This window comes from Aquarana catesbeiana, linkage group LG08, assembly GCF_042186555.1.
Source record: "Aquarana catesbeiana isolate 2022-GZ linkage group LG08, ASM4218655v1, whole genome shotgun sequence".
NCBI lineage: Eukaryota > Metazoa > Chordata > Amphibia > Anura > Ranidae > Aquarana > Aquarana catesbeiana.
The window spans coordinates 16,205,433-16,218,486 of record NC_133331.1 but is presented as its reverse complement, the minus strand read 5'-3'; the positions used below and the strand labels follow the sequence as shown (position 1 = coordinate 16,218,486).

The 13,054-nt window shown below is 43.4% G+C and overlaps 1 protein-coding gene across 1 annotated transcript in view; it reads left to right on the top strand.

The window, feature by feature from the left end:
• Positions 1 to 13,054, top strand: part of HPSE2 (heparanase 2 (inactive)) — a 329,697-nt gene that overhangs the window by 291,935 nt on the left and 24,708 nt on the right. Inside the window, exon 10 of the mRNA XM_073595103.1 lies at positions 8,403 to 8,548. Coding sequence (XP_073451204.1) covers positions 8,403 to 8,548 — 146 coding nt within the window. The remainder of the gene's footprint in view (positions 1 to 8,402; positions 8,549 to 13,054) is intronic.

Genomic DNA, 13,054 nt, shown 5'->3' with positions numbered 1-13,054 from the left:
CTATTGATTCCTCCCTAAGTTTGGCCTTGTTGCACTTGTCTCTTCTACCACTAGGTGGCTGGGTACTTGGTAGTACTAGATATTTGAAGGGCAACACAAGGTCAGATTATGGATATGTGGGTTGTCTCAGCCAATGGGCAGAGCTTTTCTTGGATCCCTTGGTCTGCTGGGAGAGTCTATATATTGGAGTGGAGTCAGGTGATCTATATTCTGTGCCACCTGGACGGCTGTCTGGATGGAAGTGTGTTGTATTGCTCGGGCTGCAAGGCCGGAGTTTGGGCCTGTCTCGGGCACATCTGGCTGCTAGGCTGTCTGAGGGCCCATCCAGAAGCAAGAGAGCAGCGCAGGGTTGGGACTGCGGCTTGCAGTCCAACCAAAAGTGATGGTTCTGCTGGCCGGAAAACCTGTCATGGTCGGAGGTAGAAGGGAAGCTGTCGCCACTAAGGGACCAACCACCTTATTACCAGGGACCACAGTGAGTAACTGAAGCAAGTACAGGAGCAGCATTCTCACCTACCTGGGATGGTGAAGAATCGGGAAACTTCAGTGGGCATCAAGCCAGGGACCCAACCAGCAGAGGTGACTCTTGCAAAGCAGCCATGTGTGTCAAGCCAGGGACTGAGCAGGCCAGTGGGGTGAAGATTGAGAGGTATCTGGAGAGTCAAGCTAGGGACCCAGCAGAAAGGCGGTGGTGACGCTTAAGGAAGATACCACTGTGAAGATTTGAGGTGCTCAAGGTATTCAGTGGCAGTGAATCAGCGGGTCTAGTGAGAGACCGGGAGCTCAGTGGGCTGAAGAACTACAAGGAGTGATTGTAGTGGAGGTGAAAGGAACTGTTAAGCTTAGTGTTAGGAACTGTTAAATACTGTTGCCATAGGAGACAGCATTCCTGCACATGCAGATGTGCCGTCTTGCTGGATTCCTTTCCCTGCATGGCTGTCCTCTAATTGAAGTCTCGGAGTCTACCAATTGAACTTGCAACTACTTAAGGGTGCCCTGGCCCAACCCTCTTTCCCCCAAAAGTTTGTTAAGAGGAATAAAATCTCTTTTGCATCCAAGAAGTGTCTGGCGCCCAAAGATTTTAATCACCTTGCACCCACCATGCCTCAAAACCCACTATGTTCAGTAGGATGTCAGCTCTGGGCCTGGAGGTTCTCATTAGACCGAAGGAGGCCTGGGACCTTGCTACATCTAAATACTAAAAACTAAGATAAAACAGTAATCTGGTATACCCAAGAGTGAAGGCCGGCCTTGTTTTACCTATTCTTCAATATCGGCCTTGACCATCTGCTATAGTACCATTGGAGTGTGCTGCCATTTGCCAGTCTGGAGTTCTCTTGTATACAAGACCTGAGAAGAGCCAGTTCCGGCCTCTGACGTACTTGCTCCTTGTAAAGAGACGTCCATATTATCTGTAGGTGGCATTATAAAGCCTCAGTCTGTCGACATCCTGAAAGGCCTCATACGAGCTCGATCCTTGTAAATTTTGTGAAGCTGGCTTGTTTAGCACATCAGGGAATTTTTACAGAAGTGTATAATGCTGAACAATCCAGACAAAGGATGAAACGTCTACTGTAAAGACAAAGTGTTTGATGTACCAGCACCGTGTGCCAAAGGCCGATCTTTAAATTCTCTGAGAATGGTTCAGTAAAGTTAATGCTCGTCTATTTCTTTTATTAGACACAATGTGGAGGATGTACCAGTATAAAATGTTTTGTCGTTTCATAAACTCCGTCCATCTTCAAATCTTTTCTACATTTCCCCTTCTAAGTCCATATGGAGCTTTACACTTCTCTTTGGCAATAACTTTTTGGCCATAAAATGTCTGAATTATAAACAGTCCAGCTGTGAATTTACAGGTGGAGCTTTCTAGAAGATTCTATTAGAGCCGGTATTCTATACAAGTTATTGGGTGAAATGAAGGAGCTGGCAATCGTATTAGAACCTTTTTTTATTTTTTTCAGAGTGTGGAAATTGTACAGGTTACATTCTGACTTTCCAAGATATCTACTCTAAACGTCCGACAATGTTGTGTTCATTTACAGTGTGAAGGGTGTGGACCAGGTGGGCAAGAAAAGACACAGGGTGGTCGTGGACTCTCTAGCTGCTTTTATTTCATAAATGAGTGCTTTATGTGCATTAGGCTGCAGAGCCAGGTAGAGGAGGTGTAATATTCACAGCACATGGTAGGTCAGCCTTTTCAGCCTGTATAACATGGAGGAACCATTGAAGTAACCTTCTGGTCTCAGAGAACTCCCTCCTAATAATTACTGTATCTACAGTTCAGAGTACATTAGCGTGATGGTTAGATCGAAGAATACATTGGTGATCAGTGGGAAGAATTTTCCTTACATTGGTGGTCAGTGGGAAGAATGTTCCTTACATTGGTGATCAGTGGGAAGAATGTCCCTTACATTGGTGATCATTTGGAAGAATGCTCCTTACATTTGTGGTCAGTGGGAAGAATGTCCCTTACATTGGCGGCCATGAGAAGAATGCTCCTTACATTGGTGATCAGTGGGAAGAATGTTCCTTACATTGGTGATCAGTGGGAAGAATGTCCCTTACATTGGTGATCAGTGAGAAGAATGCTCCTTACATTGGTGATCAGTGGGAAGAATGTCCCTTACATTGGTGATCAGTGGGAAGAATGTTCCTTACATTGGTGATCAGTGGGAAGAATGTTCCTTACATTGGTGAAATCAAGATTTTTTTATAAAGAGTTTAAAAAAAGATATAAAATATGGTAAAAATGTAAAAAAAAATGTTCAAGTAAATCTGGTAGTTTTCCTAAAACATGTATAAACTCAACATAAAGATAACATTGAATAAACTGATCTTTTTGTTACCTTTAACTAGCTACATTCAGCAGCAACCTAAATCAGTCTTCATCAACCTTTGCAACACAGAGGAAGCCTTGAAATAGCTTTACGGTCTTAGGGAAACCATTGCTAAAAATGTCTATAACTCATGATACATTAGTGTGATGGTCAGTGAGAAGAATGTCCCCTGTATGGAGAGCTAAAAAGTTCAATGGTGTCAGTGAGAACTTATCTGAGAAGCAGAAATCTTATTGCCTAAGGAACCCCTAGCAACCTCTGGAGGAACCCTGGTTGAGAAATCCTGGTAGAGTTTGTGCTGGAAGGTTGGTAAATCCCTGTAGAGTTTGTGTTGAAAGGTTGGTAAGTTTCTATAGCGTTTGTGTTGGAAGGTTGGTAAGTCCCTGTAGAGTTTGTGTTTGAAGGTTGGTAAGTCCCTGTAGAGTTTGTGCTGGAAGGTTGGTAAGTTCCTGTAGAGTTTGTGTTGGAAGGTTGCTAAGTCCCTGCAGAGTTTGTGTTGGAAGGTTGCTAAGTCCCTGCAGAGTTTGTGTTGAAAGGTTGGTAAGTACCGGTAGAGTCTGTGTTGGAAGGTTGGTAAGTTCCAGAAGAGTTTGTGTTGGAAGGTTGGTAAGTCCCTGCATAGTTTGTGTTGGAAGGTTAGTAAGTCCCTGTAGAGTTTGTGCTGGAAGGTTGGTAAATCCCTGTAGAGCTTGTGTTGAAAGGTTGGTAAGTTCCTATAGCGTTTGTGTAAGAAGGTTGGTACGTCCCTGTAGAGTTTGTGTTGGAAGGTTGGTAAATTCCTGTAGAGTTTGTATAGGAAGGTTGGTAAGTCCATGTAGAGTTTGTGTTGGAAGTTTGGTAAGTCCCTGTTGAGTTTGTGTTGGAAGTTTGGAAGTTGCTGTAGAGTTTGTGTTTGAAGGTTAGTATCTCTCCATAAAACAGTTGTGTCTACATGGTCTGAGTCCCGGAGAAGAACTCACACCCAGAGACACTCTGGATAAAAGCATTTAATCTTTTTACAAAGATTTTTAATCCACCAGTAAAAAATTATAAAGCATTGCCATTTATTTGACTTCATATAAGTATGGATGCCAATTCCAGCCCCGTATCGGCCACTATAGAGACTGAATTTATGACGAATCCGGGAGAAAGGACGATGTCAGCTAATGAGCCTGTTCACAGGAATGAATAATCAGGAGTGTATTAACACCAGGGAGGAAGAGTTGAAGTTAACAAGCAGAAGGAAATCATGTGTTGAATTTCTACTAATGACTCACATAGTCTTCATGTTCTCCAGCTGTTCGCCCGGCACTTGCTGCAATAAAAAGAACAATCAGACACAGCGACTCATTAGGCTCTAATTTCTTCCAGGTTCCGAAGCTTGGATTGCTATTAATAATTTTACGACAACATTGTGCCTGTAGCCAGTTCCAGCGATGAACAGCATCAAAGCGGTCCCATACAACAACTGAAGCCGATCCCACCAGCTCTCATCGCATAGCGTACATAGGTGGACATTCAACTGGAAGTTCAGCCAAAACTCTTTTTCTTCCTAGTTTTGAAAACCGCAAAAGGATTAGAGTCCCTGTTGAGGTTTTCATTTGTGTCTGGGGCTTCATTAGAGTGATCCCCCCCTCACTTCCTGTACCAGTGACAACAGTTTCACCAAACAGGAAGTGTGGAAAACTATGCATTAAGGACACAGGCAGCAATAGACTCTCACTGGGGTCATTGTTTTTACCTTCTCTACAGAATAAAAGCCTTTTATGGGTCGTGGCCAGGGTATGAAGCCGTCAACAGCAGCTACACAGCGCTTCCGAGCCACCAACCATTCACCAGCAACCCACAGCCAGCAAAACATGAACGGAGCCTGCTGGGATTAAATAAAGAACATTTGATGTTGTCACATATAGGGAGGGTTTGGCATGCCTATGGGTACCTTGTCATATGTTTGGCTAGAGATATCCGTCTTTGACTTTCTTACAATCTTCCCAGCCCATCACTCTTGATCTATGCATACACATCTGTCCATACAAGCATGAAAGTCTAGATCAGCCTTCCTCAACCTTTATAACATGAAGGAACCCTTGAAATAACTTTCCAGTCTCAGGGAACCCATACTAATAATAACTTAATCTCCAGCTCATGGCACATTAGTGTGATGGTCAGTGGGATGTTCCTTGCATTGGTGATCAGTGGAAAGAATGTTCCTTACATCGGTGATCAGTGGAAAGAATGCTCCTTACATTGGTGGTCAGTGGGAAGAATGTTCCTTACATTGGTGGTCAAGGGGAAGAATTTTCCTTACATTGGTGGTCAGGGGGAAGAATGTTCCTTACATTGATGGTCAGTGGGAAGAGTGCTCCTTACTTCGGTGGTCAGTGGGAAGAGGGAGGATTTCCCCCTTACAGATAGCCAAAAAGTTCATTGGTGTCATTGGTCACTTATATGAGATGTAGCTGAAAGGACCTCTAACAACCTCTGGAGGAACTCTGGTTGAGAAAGGCTGGTCTAGGCACACAAATTGTATGATGTCACTCAGAGGTAAGGTTGTACTGTACATACCCCATCCAACCTCATTCCCAAGACCCCCTCTTTTCCACCCCTTCTTCCTCTCTTTTCATTGTCCTCCCTTTTCCTAACCCCTAATTTTTCTCCACTTAGTCCCAATATTAGCGCAGCTTACCTACCCCCACCCATCCTCTACCCACCCACACCCTTTCAGTTTTTATACCACACCCTCCCCCTCCCTCTTTCTCATCATTATTGACCAATGACTGTTCTATTCTTCCATAAAAAACAATAAAGGTTGCTGGATGCCATGTCTGAGGAGAACCAATGGTTGGTGGTTGGTGGGTGCCATGTCTCAGGTGAACCAATGGTTGGTGGGCGCTGTGTCTCAAGTGAACCAATGGTTGGTGGTGGGTGGGCGCTGTGTCTCAGGTGAACCTATGGTTGGTGAGCAGTGAATGGATGTTGGGCGCTGTGTCTCAGGTGAACCAATGGTTGGTGGTTGGTGGACGTCCTTTCTCAGGAACACCAAAGGTTGGTGGTTGGTGAATGGTTGGTTGTTGGCGGGTGCCTTTTCTCAGGTGAACCAAAGATTGGTGATTGGTGGACGCCATGTCTGAGGTGAACCATTAGTCATCTCATCGTACCGGGACTGTTTGAAATAACTCTCATTGGATTGGCTGTTGTGAGTTTGTATGACTTTTTACTTTGTAGACTTCACCATGTGTGTGACCTGATCTCCAGTACTGTTTCACCACCATTCTGCATTCTGAAATTTAATTAAAAAAAATATTTCTGGTTCTGTTGCGATTGGAGAGTCTCCCCTTCCCTCCCATATGAGAAAACTCCTGTCACCATGACAGTGAATAAATTCCGAACAAGGTTCTAAATCTTCCCCGCTCATTCCCAAATCAAAAGTTGTTTTTCCTGGAAATACACAGAATTATTTCAATGAATACAAATTGTACAAAATCTGTATTGGAAGTCCTCACTGATTAATGTCAATGTACAAACATAGCGCCCATTACCCCAACCCTAAGAATTGAATTTGTGGAATTCCCAATGTTTATGTGGCTGGTTTTCTTCGATAAGAATATGGAAAGCTTCTGGCCAGTCTGGACTTCAAGTTTATATGTTGTGTCCATGAAATGGAGCAGAAAAAGGAGTCACTTCACGTGGTGATGACGTAACAATGTGTCGTTTTCAAAGCCTAAATAAGTGTTTCTCAACCAGGGGTGCCCCAGTAACTGGTGTGCTGTCTCAGCTCTCCAGGGGTTCCATGCTGCATCTGGTATTTATGTACAGCATTAGCTGTACAATGTTGCCCACAGCCATGCCATGCTGAAGACTGGGGGGGGGGGGGGGGCATATGGGGACTCTGATGTGAAAGGGAAAGGGGGGGCAGGGGACTCTGACATTAAAAGAGGGACTGTAGACTTTGATGTGAACGTGAAAGGGGAAGAGGACCAAATATGAACGATATGCACTTTGAAAAGAAAGGGGAGGGGGAAATGAAGACTCTGATGTAAAGGGGGGGTGAAGACCTTGATGTGAAGGGGGAGGGGATAAGGAGCCTGATATGATGGGGAGAGATGAGTAATCTGATGTAAGGTTGGGGTGGGGGGAGATGGACTCCAACCTGAGGGAATGGGGATGTTGATGTGAAGGTGAAAGGGGAAGGGGGGCCAAAAAAGACTTTAATATGAAAGGTGGGGGGGGGGGGAGATGACTCTGATGTGAAGGGAGGGGGTGAAGATCCTGATGGGAACCGGGGGGAGAGGACTCTGATGTAAAGGGAGGAGCTTCTGATGTCATGGGGACCCCATTTTAGACTGGGTGCCTCAAGATTTTGCATAATTTCCAGGGGTGCCATGAATGAGAAGGTTGAGGCACGTTGATCTAAATACCAGTTTCATGCAGAAACAATAAAAAGCATTTTGTGTGAATTGAACATTGTGATCGCCATCAGATAAAAGTTGTGCAGGAAGAGGACCTCTTTATTGAATTTTATGGAATATATGTGTAGGACAAGCCATAGATGATTCCATTTTCTTTCCTGCAGCCATCAGCGGAAGGAAAAGAAATTGCTTGATTTTCCAATCATCACAGTCAATGCTGATGGAATCCCTCCCACGGCGCTATTGTGTTCTGCCAGCAGGGAGTCGTCCCTGCCGGCAGAACACAATGATTACTGATAGTGGCTATATCCACCGGCAATAATTGCATGTAAAAAAATCAGACAAACTGGTTGTGTCCAAGTCAATGGATAGAGGGTACAACGAGCCTGTCCATAGATGGATTGAATTTTGGCCGGTCCCTGCTGAACTGGCTGAGGATCGATCCATCTTTGGCTAGCTTAAGACCAACTAAAGGTCATTGTGATCCTACACCTGGACTTAGAGGTTTTCCAATAGCTAGGCTTCCAGTAATTCTTATGCCACATGATATCAGTGCGGAGAGATCAAATAACTGTCAGTGGATCTCCAGGCTCCTCCCACTACCAGCAGCAGTAAGACACACATTCCAGCAAAGGCTGAGGATCGATCCATCTATGGCCGGCTTAGGACCAGCTAAATTACATTGTGATCCTTCACCTGGACTTAGAGGATTTCCAATAACTAGGCTTCCAGTTCTTCTTCTGCTACATAGTATCAGTGAGGAGATATCAGATCACTGTTGATCTCCAGGCTCCTCCCACTACCTCCAACAGTAAGATGCGCGTTCACACAGAGAGACCTAATTTCCGCCATTTATCTTTATCTTCTGTGTATAAGGAGCTACAAGGAAAGGCAATATCAGGAAGTCATTGTGGCCACACACAGGGAGATCATTCGTCCTTCATAGCAAACAATAAACATTATTAATCCCTTCCTGATTCCACGCATCCATTATACTAAATAATATAATCATGTCACTGGGATAATATACAGTATATACAATAAACAGTCACACGTAGAATCCCCCATCTGTTCGCTGTCTAATTAGGTGACTATTGAAATTCCTTTCAGATTTAAACATCTCACTGATGAAGATTAAACTGGTTGTAATTGAGTTTTATTTTCTCTATTTTAGGATTACTGGGTTTCACTTCTCTATAAAAGGCTGGTGGGACCCAAAGTGTTGGCGGTTCACGTGGCCGGTATTCAGAGGAAGCCTCGTCCAGGGAAAGTAATCAGGGACAAACTACGCATCTATGCTCATTGTACCAACCATCACAGGTAAGTAGACGAGTTATGGTTTTTATGTAAAAGGATCAATGTGCTCACCAGGGTATTCATACACCATGCTCTTCCTCTGTACTTCCTGAGAGATATCAGACAGGCAGATGGTTATCGCTCCAACACCGACACCTACGCAATACTGAAACAGCAGCCATGGGGCAAACGATCCTCTAAGATTTTTTATAGTACATTATAAATGGATGCCATATACCAGTGGTCTCCAAACTGCAGCCTGGGGGCCGGAGGTGGCCCTTTGCTTGCCTTTATCTGGCCATTGAAGCACTATTCCTCCCACTGACACCAACAATGGGCATCATTTCTGTCACTGGTATCAACAATAGGGCACTATAACTGACCCCCAACGATGGGGCACTATTCTTCCCTCTGACACCATTGAAGGGCCACTGTTTACCCCCTTTGACACTGGGGCATTTTCTACTCCCACTGGCCACAGTCCAACCCCCTCAAAGTCTGAAGGACATTAAACTGGCCCTTTGTTTAGAAAGCTTGGAGATCCCTGACTTATACCGTGTACATAAAGTGGGCATAACTTTTTTGTTAACTAACAAAACAGTCCACACTCCTGGTACAAATTATTATTAAAAAGTGGGAATAACTTTTTTGACTTAAAAAGGTGGTTCCAATGTCACATGTTGGTAGGATAACTCTTCCTCTATAGTAACTTTTTTTTTTCTTCTTTTTCATTGTAGGTAAGTAATGGATTCCAAGCAGGCTGTCCCACATTAACAGAAGGCTACATAATGTTTACAGAGATGACACCATTGACGAAAGTCACCAATGACAAGACACTGCTCACCAATGGTGTCATCTCTGTAAACATTCTGAAGCCTTCCGTGGATGTCGGACAGCCTACACCCCTCCTTCATCAAGATTCAGTGATGGCACATCGCTTCTGCTTGGAATCCATTATTTACCTGCAATGAAGAAGAAGAGTTAATAAAGGGGAAGAGTTGCTCCACCAACATGTCACATTGGAACCACCTTTGTAAGTCAATAAAAAAAATTATTTCCACTTTTCCATTACTTTAAGTGCAGCCCTCTTTTTCGAAAAAATATTCATACCCCTTGAAATTTTCCACATTTTGTCATGCTACAACCAAGAATGTAAATGTACTTTATTGGGATTTTATGTGATAGACCAACACAAAGTGGCACATAATTGTGAAGTGGAAGGAAAATGATAAATGGTTTGCAACATTCTTTACAAATAAATATGTGAAAAGTGTGGCGTGCATTTGTATTCAGCCCCCCTGTATGAACCCCCTTTCACTGCAATTACAGTTGCAAGTCTGTTTGGGGGTGTCTCTACCAGCTTTGCACATCTAGAGAGTGAAATTTTTGCCCATTCTTCCTTGCAAAATGGCTTAAGCTCTGTCAGATTGGATCGAGAGCGTCTGTAAACAGCAATTTTCAAGTCTTGCCACAGATTCTCAATTGGATTTAGGTCTGGACTTTGACTGGGCCATCCTAACACATGAATATGCTTTGATGTAAACCATTCCATTGTAGCTCTGGCTGTATGTTTAGGATCGTTGTCCCGCTGGAAGGTGAACCTCCGCCCCATTCTCAAGTCTTTTTTTGCAGACTCTAACAGGTTTTCTTCTAAGATTGCCCTGTATTTGGCTCCATCCATCTTCTCTGACCAGCTTCTCTGTCCCTACTGAAGAAAAGCATCCCCACAACATGATGCTGCCACCACCATATTTGACGGTGGGGTTGGTGTGTTCAGGGTAATGTGCAGTGTTAGTTTTTTGCCACACATAGCGTTTTGCTTTTAGGCCAAAAAGTTAAATTTTGGTCTCATCTGACCAGAGCACCTTCTTCCACATGTTTGCTGTGTCCCCCGCATGGCTTCTCTCAAATTGCAAAGGGAGAAGCCATGGCTTTCTTTCAACACTGGCTTTCTTCATGCCACTCTTCCATAAAGGCCAGATTTGTGGAGTGCACGACTAATAGTTGTCCTGTGGACAGATTCCCCCACCTGAGAATCCCAACTGATATCTTTGCAGCTCCTCCAGAGTTACCATGGACCTCTTGGCTCTTCTCTGATTAATGTTCTCCATGTCCGGCCGGTCAGTTTAGGTGGACGGCCATGTCTTGGTAGGTTTGCAGTTGTACCATACTCTTTCCATTTCTGGATGATGGATTGAACAGAGCTCCATGATAAGTTCAAAGCTTGGTATATTTTTTTTATAACCTAACCCTGCATTAAACTTCTCCACAACGTTATCCCTGACCTGTCTGGTGTGTTCCTTGTCCTTTAGGATTCTGTTTGTTCACTAAGGTTTTATAACAAACCTCTGAGGGCTTTACAGAACAGCTGCATTTATACTGAAATTATACTGAATTAAATTACACACAGGTGGACTCTATTTACTAATTAGGTGACTTCTGAAGGCAATTGGTTCCACTAGATTTTAGTTAGGGGTATCAAAGTACAGGGTGCTGAATACAAATGCACGCAACACTATTCAAATATTTATTTGTAAAAAATTTGGAAAACTATTTATCATTTTCCTTCCACTTCACAATTATGTGCCACTATGTGTTGGTCTATCACATAAAATCCCAATAAAATACATTTACATTTTTGGATGTTACATGACAAAATGTGGAAAATTCCAAGGGATAAGAATACTTTTTTAAGGCACTGTATACTGCATGTTATACAGGATTCTGGGAGTGTGTCCTGGACGGCAGGTATGTTTCCCTAATATTTGAGCTGTGGCCCTTTTAAGGAGGATAAGAGACATTTTTAGTACTCAGGGGTTCTCACCCATGCAGGGAGCAAAGTTCTACGGTATTCTGTGGACTGGTGAGTCCTCATTTGGAACCTAGAATTCAGAAGCTCAGAGAGACTCTGGAGTGGGAAAGAGCCCCAACCCTAAATACGAGGAGTTCTGGTCCAGAAGGGATTAAACCATCTGCAAAGAAGTCTTGAAAGGCAGCAGGAAGCAGCCAGAAGGTGTCTGTGAGGTGGAGCGTGAAGCAGAACACCCTTAGGAGCAGGAGTGGTGGACAGCTTGGGACTGAGACATGGCTAAGCTGCTGGTGACCTGGCCTTGGGGCCCCTGAGGCAGGCGGGGACAAAACCTTGTTAAGAGACAAGTTTTGCGGGTGGTGAGCCAAGAAGTTTGATTTGTTTTAGGAGTGCAGACTGTTTTGTTTATTTTGTGCTGCAAGCAAGCGGTTTTGTTTTACTTTTGAGCAATAAAAGACTGCTTTGCTTTTATGCTGGCTGATGCCAGGCTCCTCAAGATTACAATATATATATATATATATATATATATATATTGTATATATAAATACAGCCTCTGAAAATAACACCAGAATCCCCTTCTATAGACTGTGCAAAGTTCCACAATGCTAAACACTACTAATAGGATGAGATCCGGTGCTTCTCAGTACATATCACATTACATTCCAGTAATACAGAAAGTTATTTCCTCCCGACAATTGTATGAAATAAATGAATATATAAATATGTATCTGAGGACATGAAGACACTTTCATTGAGGTTTGTACTGCTTTATTTCCACATATGTATCGTGTGCACACTGGCATGTTTATATCTGAATGGAGGAGGATTATATTCTGCATAGGAAGATCCTTCCATTTATGGTGGTTCCTCTCCAATTGCAAACTGGTCATCACTATTAAAGAGACATGCTCAGTTTTTGGTAGCTGCTTTTTATTTCCATTCTCTCTCTTCTTTTTTTTTTTTGTAAGGATATATGAGAATTAAAAAAAGAAACAACATAAGCAATAGCGGCAATCCAGGTTCAAACAAAGCTTTGTCATCATAAATGTTGGTGCCAAGAGTACATGTCCCGGCCCAGCTCTTCTCCTTGCTAGGACAGTGACCCTCCTACTTAAGGCTTTAACCCTATACCATATTGTGCCCACTCCATGCCAGAGACCTCCTCCCGACATTCCCGGATGTTGACCATTATATCCCAAAACGGAACTAATGTCCACACACAGAAAGGGTTGCTGCACCTTACTGATGGTATTTGGAACATGGCACAAACTAGACTAACAAACTACTAACAGTACATTGTCAATCACATTTAGTGGACGGTCCGCAGTAATCGCATGTGGTAGTATTGTTCAGACATTAAAGTAAGCCAGCTTCCCTCAAACAGTCTCTCTCTGCCTGGGGTCATTAGACCTCACGGGGAAATAATCTCTGTCATTCCCACAGGCTCCCCTCTTTGGTGAAATCAAATCAGAGCCAATAGTTAAGAATAAACCCTATTCCACAGATGAGACGAGCTGTAGTTCTACAGAAACACAAGATAATAATAATTCTAATTAAGGATGATACACTGGTTTGTTACACAATTGTTACGACATTCATATACTTAATATAAAAGAGTCCCGGGAATATCTGAGCACCTACTTGGGGATCAGGAAGGAATTTTTCCCCCCGCTGAAGTCATTCGGATCGGATGCTTTATTGGGGTTTTCTTCACCTTCCTC